The following is an 18,551-nucleotide window of genomic DNA, read 5'->3' as shown; positions in this document are numbered from 1 at the left end:
CTTGCACTTGGAGAGGTCTTTAACAGCTATTACACCCCTCACCAAGTAACTACCATAGGAACTAAGACACTCCATCTGTGAGGTTGCTTGTGGAACTGAGCAATGCATTTCTCCAGGAACCTCTGCCTTGGTTTTCTAAAGAAAGCAAAAATAGCAAACTTTTCTAAATTCTGAGCTCAGGAACTAGTTTTTGCTGGATTGGAAGAGTTTTTACTGCCATGAGACCACACAGGTAACAAAACTGCTTCTCCCCTTTGTTTTCCTACTACACAGTGGTAGTTAAGGAAGTTAGACACGTTTGTACACCGCTAAGGTTTACCATTTAGATTTTAGGCAAGAGTCTTTTCTTTGCCCTGACTTTATCAGCACTGGCAACAAGTCCAAAGGGAGCTTGTCTTTGTATTTCAGGGCTCTAGCATTTTGACACCTCCTAGCTTTGACTTGGAGAATAAAGCGGGATTCCCAGGTGGCCTCTTAACCAAACTGGTGATGTGTAAGAATGCCTGCTTCTTAACAGAGGCTCCACTCAGCCTGGTAAGCTTCAAGCAGGAAGCGTTTGGGGAATTATGATTTACTACTGTGACAGGGTACAGGGAACGATTTCTTTTAATGTAACATCCAGATCCTTCTCCTTAATTAAGAGTGTAAGGCAATTTATACAAGTAAAAACCAAGTGTGGTTTAACAATAACGTTCTGGTAACTGAAGCCAGCTGCTCCATACAGGAATCGAGATGAGTAAGAAATGTGTTTTGAGTCATTAAAAATATGTCATGTATAAATGGCTATAGGAATAGGACTGGAAAACAGAATCTTCAGAACATAGGGGATCCCTAAATTAACCCAATAGTTTAACAGGTACATGGTTGGTAGTTCTAAGAGCTGTGATTAATTTTTATAAGAGCACCTCAGTCTTGCATTGCAGGCTGCTGGAGGACTTAATCACAGTATATCCGTATAAGTAAGTGTTTTGGAAAACCTTTGGGAGGAAAGAAACAAGGCTGGTCACTTCTCCTCATGGCTGGAATCTAGCAGCACCCAGTCCTGAGCCGTGACTGCTGTTACACAGTCTGTTAGGGAAAACTGAAAGATGTAGGGGAGCGGGCAGGAGGAAAGTGGATGAAATGTAACATTTGCCAAAAACGCCCAGTGCCTCCTAAACTATATGGGAGGCTGAATTAATACTGACCTATTGAAACAACCATCCTGGATATTCCAGACCTGAAGGATCAAAAGAAGTCAGGTAATTTTGTCTGTGTTCCTTCATAAGGTGACCTCACCCTCCTTCCTGAAGAGCCCTGGCAGACACCATACCCTGCATGTGCACTCAGTAGTAAAAGGCAGGCTGGGGAATGACTCCTGAACAGGAGGATCTCTGACCTAGAAGTGGCTCATGATGGATGGTCATGAAAGTGGGTCTGGCACGGAGGAGCGAAGAGCACGGAGCCACGCGTTTAACTTCACTGTTTCGTCAGTTTGTCAGTTGTTAAGTTTGTGCCATAATCATTTTACAGCAAAGGCAGTCTCTGTAGCACAGCAGAAGGTTCTCGTGGCGAGTTACACGGTGAATGGAGACTAGAGTGCCGTAACAAACTAACAGCACTTCCTCCCCAGATTATCCGCCGGGAGTGCCCAGGAGACACCTCCGTAGCCTCCAAAAGACGAAGCCCGTTTCTTTTACTGCGGAGATGAAGGCAGCAGGTATTTACCTGCCCGCACCCCCGGGCCTGCTCCCCTGCCTCCCTGCAGCCGGGCCGCCCCTCCTAATCCTCCTGTCTGCAACCAGCAGCGGGGCGGCCCGGGTTGCTCCCGCAGCTCACCCCGCCTCCGTCACCGCCGGTGCTGCTGAAGCGGCGGGGGGCGGGCAGGACACACCGGCCGGGGGAAGGGGCAGCGCCGCAGGACCCGAAATGGCGGCGTGAGCGCACGGAAGCGCCCGGGCAGGCGGGCGGAAGCGGCGGCCGCAGCCGGGCACCGCTGTTTCCGGAGGGGGGGGGGGGGGGGGGGGGGGGAGCGCCGGCGTCCGGCTCCCGCCGGAAGCGCCCGTGTGTGCGGGCCCAAGATGGCGGCGGGGATGTACCTGGAGCACTACCTGGATAGTAAGAGCCGCCGGGGGCGGGGCCGGGGGCCGCGGCTGGGGCCGCCCTGGCACGAACGGACCGCGGCTCGGGGCGGGGCCCTGCGGGGTCCGATCTCTGCCCGGGGGCTGACCGCGCCCTCCCCGGAGCGCCCGCGGCCTGCTCCGAGCCTCTCTGGCGGCAGGTAGCCTGGCGCGGCCGGCCCGTCATGGGGCCTTGCGGAGAGGCCCCGCCCGCCGCGTAGAGGAGACTCGGGGCTGTTTCGAAACGGCGGCGGCGGCGGCGGCACGGACTGCCCCTCCGCCGTGGGGACGGGCTCGGCTGCGGCTCCGATGGTAGCCCAGCCCCGCTGACACCGGCGCCGAGCGTTTGGTTGTCCTCGGAGCAAGGAGCCCAGTGCTGCCTCAGCCGCCTCCTCTCGGGAGCCGCAGCCCGGCTGTCAGTGGCTTTCCCGAAATAAAGTGCCCGGCTGGTGAAATCCCGGCAAAGACAGCTTTCGTGTCTGTCGGGAGGTGGTTTAGCTCGCTTCCTGGGCTGTGGTTTTACACGTGCAGTCCTGTTTTGCTGGTCGAAGGAGAGCTCTCTAAACACTAAGGGAGTTTGTAGCGTTATCGGAGCCCTTCTTTGACGTCTTCCTGACATAAGGTGTTTAAACTTTGTCAGACTTTGGGGATAAGACTTTCGATGCCTGTTCTACCCCTGTGTTCTAAAAACAGCCGAGTAGGCTAATCACAGCAATTGTTTTTGAAGGAATGAACTAACGGTTTAAGATGTAGTAACCTGTGCTTTGAGGAATGGTGTTTTCACATTTTCCTTCTGATCTGCCCTCGGCACTAGAGATGGGGTATCATGTTGATGGAGTGCAGTGGTTAAAGTGTGGTAGTTCTGGTAACATGTTTTAATTCACCATACCTGGCGAACTTAAAGCTCTTGCTGTCTATTTGTATATGCTTACAAGCACTGGAGCTTGGTCATTCAGTTATTTTGCTGCACTGGGTTTCCTCCAGCATAGAGGTGACACAGCGTTGATGTGGAGGCAAGGGGGTTCAACCTTTGTGTCTTCAGTGCTCCTTTTGTCATTAGGAAAGGAAACCTCGTGAAGATTAAGTTAGAGAAGTTCAAGAATAATAATAGGTTTCAGTGAAAGCTGAAAGAAGCTGGAGGTGAACAGGCAAGGATCTAGGAGCTGCTAGGAAGGAGGCTGCAAAAGCTAGGAAGAAGAGGTGGATGGGAAGGCAGATTGTTAAGAGAGGAGCAAGGATGCTGTTCAAAAGCATACATTCATCTGTTGTTCTCATTCTGTTGTGGAAGAATGCAGTTGACTGAGGCTCCTCAGTAAAGATGGCCAAGAGCTGGGAGGACAGGGACTAGGCAAGAGGAGAAAGATACAGATGGATGAGAAGTAAGTGTGCAGGGAGGATGCAGGGATTTGCTATTGAGTGAGCACAAGTGTATTTGGAGTAAGAGCTGCGGTGTGAAGATAGAGGATTGAAAGACAGGGATTTGCAGATGGTAGGCAGAAATGAGAAATATACAGCACTGAGTTTGGAGGGGTACAGTAGGTACCAAGTCAGAGAGAAAGGAAGTTGTAGAGGAGCTTGCTGGCTAGTGCTCCCACCAAAGTCAGACATTTCTGGATTTTGTTGTCACTCTCAGCTACAAGTAGTGACCCCTGTGGAAACTGCTCTGTTCCCCTCTAGTAGAAGCATCCAGAGAAAATGTCAAATTTTCTCTCTCAGCTGAAACATGTGGTCCTGCAATTGAGCTAGAGATTCTTGCCCTGTTGAAGGGTGGATATTAATAAGGGGGTATGGACTGTCATTTTTAAGGTATCTTTCTTTTTCTTTTTTTTTTTTAAGTCATGTGCACAATCTAAAAGTACTTCTTTGAGAAAAAGGTTTCTTTCAGAAAAACACATCATATGAATTGTAATACTTAGAATCAAAGAACATCTCAGTATGCAGTAAGTTAGTTTGCTGATAGGCTTTCCTGGCATGGTTTTGTGATTTTTGGCTGTAGTTAATTTTCACAGTTCCAGTAATTAGTCATTGCACCTACAGAGTGTTTTACCTGCCATGTTGAAGTGTTCCGTTATTAAAAGTTTCTTCTCTGTGTAGATTGCAGTTGATGAAATCTGAACCTTCTTTCTGGTAACTTGGGGGGGGGGGTGGGTGGGAAGAAAAGAGCTACTTGTAATAACATCTTTTTCAGGTTTCTAATAACCCGTGTTTTTCTTCTCCAAGCCTGCTCTAATCTTCTGACATCCAACTTGAAGTTCTGACTCTCTGAAAATGCATACAGCCCTTTAGTAACCAGTAGTAACCAGTCTTCTTCATGATACTAACTAAAGTCAGGTTATCATTCTTCTGTTGGGTATACCCTTATCTCTGTTGCGTATTGCATTTCAGCTGGAAGCTCAGATTCAGGTAACTATCTACCATGATACTGATATGATACAGTCTTTCTGTTTCTTAGAAATATGGTCCAGCATCCTTTATCCATCACTTGTATTCCTTGCTCCTAAATGTATTACCCTGTAAGACTTGATGGAAAGTATTTGCTTGCAGTCAGGCTGTCTCTTGCTGTCGCAGCGGTGTCTTCCTTCCATTCTCGTTCTTGCAGTCTGCAACTCGCTTCCAAGTGACTAACTCTTCTTTTGTTGGATCAAGAACTGCTTCTGTGTGATTTGCATGAGTGGTGCAGCCACTGCTGATAGTTCTCTATAATGCATTCCAAAGCCTTATGTAGCAGTCTGAAGTCTTTTTAATGTATCTTTTGTTTGTTTTCTTATTCTAGCTTGTTATGCATGATACTTCCTGATACTACATAGAGTATTTGATGCAAGCTGTAGTCTTATGACTTAAAAAAGTTATTTTCATTAATGAAATGTATACTCTTACTACAAAAGGTCCAGTCAGGCAAGTTTACCACTTAGTGTGTATTGTTGCCCTTGTTTGGTTCTTTGAGGTGATCTCAGATCAGCTCTTCCGTTTCTTTTCATGCCTGTCTGACAGCATTCAGCCTCCCCCTCACTCATTCCTTCCCTTTGTTTTTTAAACATTATTTCAGTCTTTAAAAACATTCAGTTCAGTTTTAAAGCAGTTCACTGATGTTCAAAAAATTCCTGAAAATTGAAATAAACAAATAGACTAGAACCCTTGGTCAGCTCTTCTAAAAATGTCTAATATTTACATGTCCTTGGAATGGAATTCTTTTAGTATCATAGTGCTAATGCAGACACAGTTTTCAGTTGATTTTCTTTTTCCTCCCACAGAGATTCTCTTTCATATGGTTTACTGGCTGGATCTGCTCAGGGAATGAATGAGGAGTGTGTGATGAAAGAGGGCAGTTGTTTTGTAGGACCTCTTCATATCCTTGAAGAAAGGAAGGTGTATAATGAATTAAGTGGAGATTGTAGGAAGAAAAAAAGGTGGTCTTATGCTTGAGGCAGTTGAATACCCCTCTGACAAAGTGAGTTTGGGTTTGTTTATTTTGGGGGGGGGTCACGCTTTTTACAGGTTCTCCTGTAATGCTATGCTTCCCTCAAATTCTGAGTGCAAATCTGTAGTCAGAGGAGCTGATGTGCCGAATGTTCATAGCTGCAACTGAAGTCTGCTCTGAGCAGATAATTCTGAAAAGTCAGGCTATGGAGCATTTTTAGACATTTCAAGAGGTATGTTTGTAATTAGCTGGTCTTCTTGGCTCTAATCTCTTTGCCTCAGTAAATCTCTTGACCTTCATTTTATTGGGAAGGGAAGCAGGCTGCTCCACAGCAGCTTGTGAAAAAGCAGTCTAATGTCACAATAATGAGCACCTTGAAAAGCTGATTACTAGGTCAATTTTCAGCTTGGCTTTTGGGCTGTGTATGTGTGACACTGTATTGAGCAGAGAGAATAAAATAAAACTTTGAATCACTGCTCAGTCACTAGGGAATGAGAAACGCCTTGTATGAAAATCTCATGTGGTTACGTACTTAAAAACTAAATGTCACAATGCACAAGCAGCCTGACAAAGCTCGGTATGCAGCCTCACTTCATAAATTCTGAGCTCTCTCCTTTGGGCATCTAAAGTTCTTTTCCAGGAGATTTTTGTGGAATAGCCAAGTTATCAACAGTTCTCTTAGTAAAAGGTGTCTGGCATCTTCCTGGTTCTGGTACGTCTGTAGCTTTCATGTCCTTGCTGTAATTTGAAACCGGGTTTAGACCTAGGATTAAACATGCCCTTGCCTTTGCTCTAAGCTTTCAGTTGCAAAGCGTATCTGTCCTAAATGTGTTATGCTCCTAGCAGATGTTTTTGCAGCAGAAAAATATACACATTCCTTCTGTGCTGAACATCCTGATAGATGAACTCCACATCTTGTCCACTCTGATCACCTTCCTTCCTATCCTAGTGAAGCTCCCCCTTCAGTGACTATACTGAGCCAAAGGATTTGGGAAGGGGAAGAAGAGGAATGTTTCTTTCCCCCTTCTTCCCGAGTGTTTTTCTTTGAGCCAGACTTTTTCCTCAGTTTTCTTCAGTGGCTGAAGTTAAGCATGAAAAGATTTCCATCCCTTCAAATATTGTTCTCCTCCTGGTCTCTAAACCATTTTATGCCTGCTTCTGAGGGGAGAGAGCAAGATACTGAAGTGCTTTTCCTCATGCCAAGAAAGCAGCGCAGCTTTAGTAAGGGGAAAACCGGGTGCAGAGGAGTTAGAGATGTAGAAAGGAGTGGACGAAGAATAAGAAGGAAGGAAACAGTAGTTTGTGATGAGAAGCTTGAATGTGCCTGGAGACTCATTAATTTGTATTTGCTCAAACTTGAGTTACTGTGCTTTGCTCTCATACTGGGTTTAGAAATACTGTAATGGGGGCTTTGAGGGGGAGAAAGGAAGGGTGACTAATACAGATTTTCCAGATAATGAGTTTTCTTCATGTTTGGAATTTTTTTAAGGGTTGCAGAGCTTCTTTAGGCACTGTTGAAGTACACATATTAGGAAACAGTCCAAATAGTTTTCTGCAAATCTCTGTTCATATGTGAATGTGCCATGAGTGTAGGGATTGTCTCTACAGTCCACAGGACTGCTCTGCAGCCACATGTATTTTCTACCCTTGGTGCTTTCTAGGTTTATCCATCTAGTGGGTATTGGAATAAAGTAAGTATACTTAGTGACAACACACGTTTATTTTTTATGGCCTCAGAATGAAGGCACGGAGTTCTCCTCAACTGCCTGGTGTCTGAATTTATTACAAAGTGACATCTCCACTCACCTACCTATGTTCTGCTGCTGAGGACGTCTGCCCAGTTGCTCACATAGATGAGGTGGATGGAAAGGTCATGTTTGTGGGGTGCACTTTCTCCAACAGCACCTTCCCTGCTGGTTCAAGTTAACACTGTCCACAACATACGACCTGCCTGGACTGATGAGTCTGTTGCTTTATTTGCCTTGCTAAATGGGGAGTACACATTGTGCCAGTTGGGAAGTGTGTGCCAGACTGGAAGGAAGTTCAAATTTCCCTGTGGCTGCCCTGCTCTGTTACTGAATAAATGTCAGCATAAGATGTTGGTAAAGAATGATAACAAAACAATAAAAAGTGTTTCCATCTTCCTCCACCCCAAACCTCTGAGCAACTAGATTCTGCCAACATTTGGTCTAAATTAGACCTAAATGGTTGGGAGAATAGTGAGCAGAGGGCTAGTAACCTTGGTGAGTTTAAGAAGTAGAAGGATGTCGCTGGCCTGTCTACTCAGATGGCTGCTTGATATTAATTCCATTGTCTTGGAGGCCACCAGTCAGGACCTGTTCCAGGAGCAGACACTAGGACATATCTGCCTCAGTGAAGAGGATGATGGAGACAGCAGACTTAGATGAGGAGTCCTCAGCTGGTAAGTTAACATGGTTCTGTGTAGTAATTTTCTTTTGGATTTTTTCCCTTTTTTATACTGAGTAGGGAGGCATCAGGTTTCCTTTGCTCCTTCTACTTGTGTATGTCAATAGGCACATAGCGTTGCAGCAGTCCAGGGCTTGTCAATACTAGGAAACTTCTGTCAGCATAAGCACAGAACAACAGAAGCAGCATATGCCCTCTTGAAAGTCATCTTCTTTCTCCTACAAAAGACATTCCCATGTCAGTTCATTCCTTGATAACGTTAGTTAACCCTGTAAAATAGGATTATTCTTTTGGAATAGCTGCATCTGTCTGGATTTTCCTCTGTAGAGCCTCATCAAATGAGGGTATGATGTGTATTGTCATCTTAATACAAGATGAGAGGGCATGGGTGTGATGTCAGGACTTGCTGTGGGCTAGCCCTTCATTCGTTCCCAGTCCTGGCTGCATTCCAAATTCCACAGCAGTTCTTTTATCCCTTGCTTTGCCTCCTGTCATTACTCTCATCCCCTCCACAGCGTAGCATGCAGCCCTGCCTTCCTGTTCATGCCTCTATGGTTTCTCACACCATACCGCAGATATGCAAATGTCTTGTTTTAGCATAGTGAAAGATGCCTTTCACCTTCTTGAGACTTTGGATTAGTTGCATGTGTGGTGCAGCATACATGATCTGTAGAAAATTACAATTCTCTCATGCAGGGGAGAGAATTTGGTGATTCATAGCATGGCATAGCCCACGCTAAGCGAATACAGTTGTTATTGTTAATGACCAGCTCATTCAGAATTGGTTTTGTTGTTAACCAGTGCTTTTATCAGAGTTGATACAAGATGGCTTTACACGACAAAGCATACTGCATTTCCTCTGCATTTTTTCACTTGCCCAACAGCAAATCTGATGTGACCATTTTGGCAAACAGCCCTGTGATCTCTTTGGTGGTGGTCCCTGCCGTTGGAGGTCTGTGACAGGCTGGGAATGCCTGGGGTGGTGCAAGTCTCATTTGACATGTCAGTCTTCCAAGGCCTCCAAGCTGCTGAAATCAAAGGTTGATCTTTAACACAGCAAGAAAGATCCCTTTTATGAGACTTAACAACATTGCCTACTGTTTTGGCTTTGGATACTGTGGCATTAAACTAATATAATAATAAGACGACAAAAGAAGCCCTCCCTCCTCAAGAAAAGGGTCTCTGGGGGAGTATTAGGTTTCTGTGGCTGGTACGTTGACTGTCCTTGCTGACTGATATGTGTTTCTTTGGACAGATCCTGAAGGAGATGCACCTCATGGACTAGTGTGTAGTGCACTGGCCCAGAACTCAGGGTATATGACATAGCCACAGACTTCCTGGGTGTCTGTGGCTAAATCAGTCTACCATGCACCTCAGTACCCTGCTTGTAAAAAGGAGGGTAGTAGTATCCCTTACAAAGGTGTTGTGAGAATAATGTTATAGGTTAGGACAGATATATTGCAGTAGGGCTGAGCCATATGTGAATAGAGAGAAAGGTATATATTAGTGCATAAGAAGATAATTATTTTAGGACATAGGACGGAGTAGAAGCAGCAGTTTAAAAGGGTTATAGCCTCTAAAAGGAGGGATAGAGTAGTATAAAGCCATCCTGCCCCTAATGGGGAAACAAGGAAGCTCCTGAAGGTTGCTGTAAGCCGGTTGTCCTGCAGCATACTTTAGATGCTACAAAATTAGAAGTATGGAATACCATCATGTGTGCTTCCAGTGTTAGATCCCAGGCAGTTCCTTGTCTCGGGGGCTGAAGAACATTGTGGAGGTCCCTGACACAAGCAGGATTTTTTTAATTGCCTTCAGCATTGGGTGTTTAAAGTGTTTGCTGAAATCTGTACTGTTGAACACAGTAGCCTCGGCTATGTTTCAGAATGTATTTTCATGCTTTTTAATAAATCTCAACATGCATCTGAACACGGTTGGTGAACAGATGTCTCGGGAAAGGCACTGTGTGTTTGGATAGTCCTTGGTGTAATGGATCTCTCTAGGAATTTGGACATTGTCATGGTACAAACCTGCTGTCCAGCAGAGGTAACAGCCGTGCTGTGGAGGGCTGAAGCGCAGTGGAAGTTACCAGGTTGGGTGGGTTTGCTTTCTGCGTTGTGTGTGTCAGAGTTGACATCAGAGTTAAGGAGCTGAAGTTTAAGTATCAGTTGCCTACACCTGACACCCCACATGTGTTTCTATAAAGAAATAGATAAAATGATAATAATTGGAGGGGAGGGAGGGTGGTGATGGATGCTGACTTTTGGAGAGTGAGAATGTGTGGTTCTTAAGGGATGAGGCAGCGTGGTTATGGATGCCTGCAGAGGAATGAGTGAGGGAAGGAGTGATAAGGAAAGAAAAGAATAAAATAGTTAAAAAAAGAAAGGGAGTAGTGAAGGGTTAAGAATTCAGGAAAGGAAAGATGAAGGTAGGTAGAGAGACTTTAGCTTGTGTCAAAACAGGGTAAGAAAAGGAAGAAGTGGGAAGAACCTCAGTGAGAGACCTGCTCTGATGATTTTCAGGCTAATCGTGCTGTGGGAGGGATGAGTGGGGCACAGTGGGGCTGCATGTGGCTGTGTGGACCTGTACACATGGACACAGTTGCACTGATGCCAGCCCACACTTTGGGCCAAGCTGCTAGCCACTTTCTTCACTGTACATCTTCACCATCCTCCTCTTCCTCTCCTGCTTCCATTTCATGTAAAAAGAGGCCCTCGATTTTCTTTAATTTTCTGTGGGGTTGTTCCCTGTCTGGCAGAGAGTGACTGCTGCCTGCTCTAGTGATCAAGGAGGCCTCAAGGGTGCTTCTCCTTTACTGTGTTCCATTTCAGAATGTGAGAATTATTTGTGTATTTTATGATAGTATTTAGTCATTAAAAGTTCAGGTGCATCTTACAATAAGAGCACATTAATTGTAAAAGAAGAGGAGGAAGCAAAATTCCATGAGTAACAGGAATGTTTTGAAAAAGACTGAGGAAAGTGTTGCACTGGTAGGAATGAGGAAATGACAACGTAACTCTTAGGTTTGTTTTGGTTTCTTTTTAATGGGACTGTGAGGGTGGTGATGTCCAATCACTACCACAGCACAAGCCAGGCAATTCCAGCAAGTGTTTTCACTACTGTAATAGAATCCTGTGATGCAGAGCATCACTTCTGTGTAAGGGTATGTAAGGGCTTTTGAGTTAAGCTGCAGATAGCAGAAAACTTTCCCATAGTTAGACAAAACTATATACGATACAAATAGTTTGTTGCTCAGTTAAAACTTGCTTAGCTGCAGCTTAATCTTGCTGTGCTTTTTGTTCTCGCCACACTCTCCAGATCATAATTTGTAGTTGTGCACTCGGCTTCCTCCCTCTTTCAGTTGAATAGATAAAGTGTCTTTATACCAGTTCTGATTGTAAAGTCACTGTACTGTCACTTGTTTCATTTTCTCCCAGTTTACTGATGAAGCAATTACAGAACATTGGTCCAATAATAGAGTTGCAGGTGGAACATTTTGCTGCAGTTTTAGGAAATCATTTTGCTGGGTTTAGCAGAGAAGGAATTCAAATGACAGGCGTTTGTCTCATCAGTCCCTGTGGAAACCTTGCCCAACTAATGAGCCTCTGGAAGATCAGTGCTCATGCATGTTTGACTGTGTCTGTGTTCAGTGTCTGCTAGGCCAGAGACTGAGCTGGGTGAAGCCTCTCTGGCGCTGCCAAGAGCCACTGGGAGCAGGGGGCTCTGCATGGGGTAACCAGGTAACCAGGCTGGAGGCACTGGGATAGGTGGCAAGTGCTCTGAAGGATCGATGACATGGGCTGAAAAGATGAGACTAGGCATGTAGAGGCAAAGGGAAGACAGAGGCTTCCCAGATGAGGGCATGATGTGCTGATGGCAGATTGTTTACACTAATAGCTGGAAAAGCTAGAGCATAGAATCATGGAATGGTTAGGGTTGGAAAGGACCTTAAGATCATCCAACCTCCCTGGTCCCTTTCAGGTTGCTGGTACAGAAGCAAAGTCCTACCTGTGTTTGTGCTGTGAAAAGGTCCTGTGAAACGTGGCCATAACCTTATGTAGGGTGGTTCTGCTCAGACAATAGCATCCTACTGGTTTTTGTGCCAGCTTGGGTGTTCACTGTTTAAAGGTTTCTATCCTGGCTGAGGGAAAACTGACTACACCCAGTAGAATTTGTGCTTTTACCGATTTTCCTTTTTAGAAGAGAAAAAAAATTACATTAATCCTTTTCTAAAACTACAAAGTGAAGAATTTAGAAGTTGAGATCTTCCAGGATTGCTAAACTCAGTGTAAACTTGACATATTGTGTACAGTCCAAGAACAGAAACTGTTTTTCTCTAGAGAATACCTGTCTTGTCTTCTGCAGGGGGTGCTTTGGAGAGGAATGGAAAGTAGTATGCTGCAGTATGATCCATGTTTTATTTGCTGTATACACTGAGAGGTTTGGAGTTAACCAGACTGGGGATTGCAGGAAAAGAAAAGGCATGGTCTTGAGATTCCCAAACTGGATTTCATCCTTGCCATAAGTTCCGTTTTTAAGCAATGATAATCTTCAGCACTGTGTCCCTGTTGTCTTCGGAGATGTGTTTTTGAGCCATAGGGATGTGATCTGGTAGTCAGCTGCTTGCACCTTGTGTGAAGTCTGTCATGGACAAACGTGGAAGTATCATATTTGGGAATGCACAGCCTTCAGTTTGCCACTTCCTCGGTTTTTGATTTTGCTCTGTTAACTGTCCTTGAATGTAGGGGCCGATGTGTATGTGCTGTGTGATTGTGTGCTTGAGGACACCTGCTGTCTGAGCGTTGCTAAGATCTTTACATTAGAAATGGCAACAGAACTCTGTTGAAGTAATAGTTTTGTTACTTAGAAGGATTCTGTATGTAATTTCGTATGTTCCATTTGTGCAAAAAAGAAGTTAAAGGACCAGCTTCTGAGCAGAGTGAGGCTCACAGCTGGGTTTACCTCATGGGCATGTGTAGTACTTGTTAACAACCTGCCACTTGCATACAGACCTTTCAGGGAAGTGCCTCTGCTGTAGAAACATGTGGCAGGGACAGTAGAGACTGCTGCTGGGAATGATGTATGAGATGGTTTTGATGCTGGGTAGACACACTGTTGTTCACACTCCCTATATATTGGTGTGTGGGTTCAGGAAGAAGACATGCTTATGTTTCTGAAGAGCTTTTTCCCCAACCTTTCTCTATTTTATTATTTTTTTTTAATTAGGTATAAAGGTAACAGTAATCAAGCTTGGACTTGAGGTCAGTGCAGTGACACCAGATCTTGCTTTAATTAGGCATGGAAAAATGAGAATTGTTTTTGTCAGCTTTGTCAGTTGGGCATCAGGTGATGCCTAGGGCATGAGTAGCATAGTACACTGAAAATTAGCTATCAACTTCACATTGCTCATCCTGAGCCCTACGAACATTTATTATTCACAATGTATAGCATCCTTCCAGGTGTTGGACAGACCACACTGAGATTACAGTGCAGAAGGAAAAACAAGGAACATGTGACACAGGGTTAAGACTGCTGTTCACCGCTCCTTGTCCTGTCCCAGATTTGTTCTTTGGCTTTTCACAAAGTGTCTCCTGTCCCCTATATGTAAAATGGATGTGCTAAAATAGACTCACTTTTCAGTGAATTAGCATTCAGTCAACTTCAGTTGGTACATCCCTGTATAGAAATAACTAAATGGCATTATTTACCAGCTACTGTACTATTTTTTCCATTATTGAATGGAGCTCAAATGGATATATTGGGCTTTTTCAGCATGGAGAAGAGAAGGCTCCGTGTAGATCTTAGATCAGCTCCCAGTGCCTAAAGGGGCTACAGGAAACCTGGAGAGGGGGTTTGGACAAGGGCCCTCAGGTACAGGACAAGGGGAATGGCTTTAACCTGACAGAGGGGAGATTTAGGTGAGCTCTTAGGCAGAAGTTCCTCCCTGTGAGGGTGCTGAGGCGCTGGCACAGGGTGCCCAGAGAAGCTGTGGCTGCCCCATCCCTGGCAGTGTTCAATGCCAGGCTGGACGGGGCATGGAGCAACCTGGTCTAGTGGAAGGTGCCCCTGCCCATGGCAGGGGATTGGAATTGGATGAGCTTTAAGGTCCCTTCCAACCCAAACCAGTTTGGAATTCTATGATTCTATATTATAATGACTGACTTTACAAATTCTGGTTTTCTGCTTTCCTAATGTAGGCCCTTATGCTCGACAGCAGTTTTCTGTTATCGAATATTTATTATAGAACTATGCTCCTGGATTAAATATATCATGTTTTTATAATCTGTCTCCTTTAGAGTTGACAACAAAGGGAACCACACTAATGTGCACCAGGAAAGGGTCTTGGGAATCACTGGAGTAGTGTATGTGTTGTTAAGTCAGTTAGCTTTGTTCCTGCATTCGCATCATGGACAGGAACCTGACTTCTCTGTGTATCCTCCTTTCCCTGCAGGTATTGAGAACCTGCCATTTGAATTGCAGAGAAACTTCCAGCTCATGCGAGACCTGGATCAGAGGACAGAAGGTGAGGCTTGAAGATGGTTTTGTTGGTGAGACAGGAAGGATGCAGCTTGGCCAGTTTTTCCTTTCTTTGCCTTGATCAGTGAAGATCTCAGGGCAGAGGAGGAAGCCTACAGCTGCTCTGATCCTTCAGCCTCTCTTAATGGAGGGCTGTAGTGTGTGGGCATATGTGTGTACTTACGTATTTAATGGTGAACTTGTTTCAGACCTCAAGTCGGAGATCGATAAGTTGGCCACAGAGTATATCAGCAATGCACGGACTTTGTCTTCGGAGGAAAAACTGGGGCTTCTCAAGCAAATCCAGGAGGCCTATGGGAAATGCAAGGAATTTGGGGACGACAAGGTTCAGCTGGCTATGCAGACCTATGAGATGGTATGGAGGGGAGTGTCTAGTGTTTACCACGTGAAAGGCTGTGCTAAAGACCCCAGTCTTGGAAGGCCCTGATTTCTTTTCTAGGCCCTACCCCCTCTTGCTTCTCAGCTCTTTAGTGCAAGCCCCATGCCCTCTCCTCTTTGCCCTCCTGGGCTGTGTTCTATGGTAACTCGTCATCACTCTCATCTTCGCAGGTTGATAAGCACATCCGTCGGCTGGACACAGACCTCGCTCGCTTTGAAGCAGACCTGAAGGAGAAGCAGATAGAGTCGAGTGACTATGACAGTTCTTCCAGCAAGGGCAAGAAGAGTGAGTACCACCACTGGGCTGCAGATTGATACAGGAGGCAGCCAAGTGACTATGGAAGTGGTGGGGATGAAGGCAGGCACTGGAGTGGTACAGATCAAAGACTGTTACGCTGGAATCTGAAGGACAGGTAAAAAGATGGTGACTTGGGCTCTTCTTGTGTGTGAGCATATTCAAGGCCGCTAGATAAAATTAAGATGGGTGCATGGCCCAAAGCCAATACACGCTCTGAAGTGGGAGTGTATTGTAGTGGTGGAGAGGTTGTTACTATCAGGTGTCTATTTTGGTAGGGTGGCAGATGAACCACATTTGTTTCTTCTTACCAGAGGGCCGAGCCCAAAAAGAGAAGAAAGCTGCCCGTGCTCGCTCTAAAGGGAAAAACTCTGATGAGGAAGCACCAAAAGCTACCCAAAAGAAACTGAAGCTTGTCCGCACGTAAGTGTTTTAAGAGGTTTGTGGGAATGAGGAGCAGCACTACAGATCAAACCAAGAAGGCCTAGCCAACCTCCCTGCAAAGGATCTGGCACACACCCAGACTAGACAGTGTGTCCCCTGTCCGTTTTCTGGGAAGGAGGATGAAGGAGACCTTTTAATTCTTTCAGGGGAGTGTGGCATGAAGGGGAAGGCAGATCACTTCAGTGAACTTGGGTGTATGAACCATCTCTAGCAAACAAGGGCATTGTCTTGGGAGAAGTGAAGGGACACAAAGCCAGTTATTTTGCTGACCTACTTTATTCCTGTCTGCAGTAGCACAGAGTATGGGATGCCTTCAGTCACCTTTGGAAATGTGCACCCTTCGGATGTATTGGATATGCCAGTCGATCCCAATGAGCCTACTTACTGCCTCTGCCACCAGGTTTCCTATGGGGAGATGATTGGCTGCGACAACCCAGATGTAAGAGCCTGCTCTTGGTGTAAATGGAGGAGAAGGAAGTGGAGAGAGTCTTGCATGGAAAGTCTTGTCCTGCTTGGGCAGGGCATGATACATCAAGCAGTGACAAAAAGAGGGCTTACCTCAGGTGGTGTGGAAGGGTGGAGGGGTGGTTTACCAGGACTTGTTAAGTGCCTCTTCAAGTTTTCCTTGAAACGATGGGTTGTTTTCTTGCCCCCACACTTAGAAAGAGAAAAGGGGAGTTCTTGCTAACAATGTATAGGTTGGGTTTGAGTCTTCATTCCCTGATCACTGCTAGGGATTTAGGAGTCTGTGATCTAATGTTGGGAAATTGTTGTAGCCCAGAAGCAATGATTTCAAAAGAAAATGGCTTTTTGACTGACTGCTCTCTATCCCAACAGTGTTCCATTGAATGGTTTCATTTTGCCTGTGTGGGTCTGACAACAAAACCAAGAGGAAAATGGTGAGTGAGCAAGCAATATGGAGAGAGAGCACATTGGTCTTTGGGAAGGGGAGGTCCTGAGTGGCAGAAGGGGGAGGCTTTGTCAGGGACCTTGGAAAAGGTCCTTTGGGACTGTATGTTCGAGGTTCATGTCATGTCCTAAAAGCCTAAAGGCTTTTGCTTCCCTTTCTGTCAGGTTCTGCCCTCGCTGTTCCCAGGAGAGGAAGAAGAAGTAAAATCCCATGAGCCCTAAGTCCTGCTGCAGGAGCTTTCTTCCCCCTGTCAGGGCCTCGTCCCAGCTCCCCCAGCCCTTGAGGCCTTGGCTGGGGGGAGTCTTGCCCTGTTTGTGGTTTGGGCCCTCCCTGGAATGGTGTGTACCCTCACGGTGGCTTCTGTGTTCTGTATCCCTGGGTGCTTCCGAATCCCTAAGAAAAGCCCTCTCTGTGTACTATTCCAAACAGGTCTCTGAGCCTCAAAGGGAATGAATGAGGGCACCAGGGTAGCCACCAGATTCCCAGGGATTCAGGTAGCCCCTGATTTTCCTTCGCTTTCCTTCAGCCTCCTCAGAGTTCATTGCCTACTCTCTGCTTAGAGAACAAGGCTATGGGATGGGGGAAGGAAAGGAGGTAAGTCTTCAGCATTTTAGGTCTTTGATTTTCCTGGATTTTTTTCAGGAGAGAGGGAGTAACCAGGCCACTTCTTAATCTAGTGGGCTGGTTGAGAGACTGCAAACCTAATGTACTCCCTATCTTTAATCATTCCACTACTGGCATTGAGCAGCCTCTTTTGTTGGGGAGAGCAGGAGGAAGAGAGAGTGTTTAGAACTAGCTTTGTCTCTCTTATTCCTGGGGTAAAACCTGCGGGTCTGGGAAACACATAGTGTGAAGGAGGAAGAATTTCTGACCACACAGGGAGAAACGGCTTGATCTAGCCTGTCTTCCAGCTCCAAAATTCTGCCTTCCTTATTGTGCAGTGGTGCTTCTCCATTATGTTGATGATGGGAAGTTTGGGGATTCAGATCCCACTTGTATAATACAGAGTTAAATAAAGTTCATTGAAACAAATACTCCTGTTTACTTTGCTGTCACCTCCAAAATAAACTGCAGCAATTAGTCTCTTCAGTTACTCCTTCTCTCGCAGCTCTGCTTTTATTCTAAATTATGAATGTGATACAGCTTTTTCATATAATAATCCTGCAGTGTTAATAAGTGACATTCTGCCTAAGTCAGGCTTGGAAATGTCCTAATGTACTTGGAAAAGGTTACTAAGCTTTCTAGTGGCTGTGAAAAATACCTGCCTGTTCAGTCATGCCCTCACATGAGGGTAGACATTTATTCCCATTTCTGTTGGTGTTTACTTCGTCAGTTGTCTTCTCTTACTTGAGGAGAGGTGGAGATTATAGAAGGCCAACCCTCACTGTGGCTGTTGGGCAGTACAGCTGAGAAAACAAGCCAGCAGGACAAACCACGCACATCCAAGAATGTGGATAGGTTTTTCAGATATCCTGGTAACTTCCACCTTGGATCACCTTGATGCCAGAACCTCCATCTGCTGTTACCAAGATAATGTAAGGCTCCAAAACAATTAGTGAAGATGAGTCTCTCTTTGTAGGGTCTGGTGACTGTGGGGAGATGACCCATACTGAAGCTCCCCCTTTCCCGTTGTGTTGGCATGGCCTGGAGATTGATGAGCTTGAATCTCTCCTTCCTGCTTGTTTCTGCTGTTCAGGAGGGTTTAAGCTTTCCACCTGAAACATGAAGTGTTTTCCTCATAGCTAACTTGTATGAGGACTAATGGAGCATTTTTGTTCTTGCAGTCATGAAGCCGAAGTTCTTCTAGGGGTTCATTAGTAAGAGCAGTCAGAGGACTGTGTAGGTAAAGAGCAATTGCTACTCTTACCTTGTACAGCAAGCTTTGTATGCCCAAGCCTTCAGCTCAGAAGCTGGTGTTGAGTCTTCTGTTCAAGTGAGTTAGCATTCAGGCAGTCTTTGCTTTTGTGTCGAGGAGAGGTGCTCCGCTTCCCGTTTTGCACAGAAGTAAAACAGAGGTCTTACCCAGGCTACAGCTCACACAGTCTG

The 18,551-nt window shown here is 45.5% G+C and overlaps 1 protein-coding gene across 5 annotated transcripts; it reads left to right on the top strand.

Annotated features, from left to right (window-relative positions):
* The first annotated feature begins 1,295 nt into the window (after window positions 1-1,295).
* On the top strand, window positions 1,296-17,537 carry ING4 (inhibitor of growth family member 4). Of its 5 annotated transcripts, XM_062617586.1 has the most exons (9): window positions 2,002-2,097; window positions 7,839-7,939; window positions 14,393-14,464; window positions 14,667-14,833; window positions 15,028-15,142; window positions 15,466-15,574; window positions 15,887-16,034; window positions 16,433-16,494; window positions 16,670-17,537. In XM_062617586.1, exons 2-9 carry the CDS (start codon window positions 7,900-7,902, stop codon window positions 16,707-16,709), a joined length of 753 nt encoding a protein of 250 aa, XP_062473570.1. In that variant the 5' UTR covers window positions 2,002-2,097; window positions 7,839-7,899; the 3' UTR covers window positions 16,710-17,537. The 5 variants fall into 5 exon arrangements, with proteins under 5 accessions (XP_062473585.1, XP_062473575.1, XP_062473570.1 ...); XM_062617601.1 differs by lacking the exons at window positions 2,002-2,097; window positions 7,839-7,939 and adding an exon at window positions 1,296-1,699; XM_062617591.1 differs by lacking the exon at window positions 7,839-7,939 and having other exon boundaries at window positions 1,988-2,097.
* Window positions 17,538-18,551: the final 1,014 nt, after the last annotated feature.

Source organism: Pezoporus occidentalis, unplaced genomic scaffold, assembly GCF_034315485.1.
Source record: "Pezoporus occidentalis ecotype Australia unplaced genomic scaffold, CSIRO_AGI_Poc_V1 ctg104, whole genome shotgun sequence".
Classification (NCBI taxonomy): domain Eukaryota; kingdom Metazoa; phylum Chordata; class Aves; order Psittaciformes; family Psittacidae; genus Pezoporus; species Pezoporus occidentalis.
The sequence above is the reverse complement of the archived record's forward strand: the minus strand, read 5'-3'. Positions and strand labels throughout refer to the sequence as shown.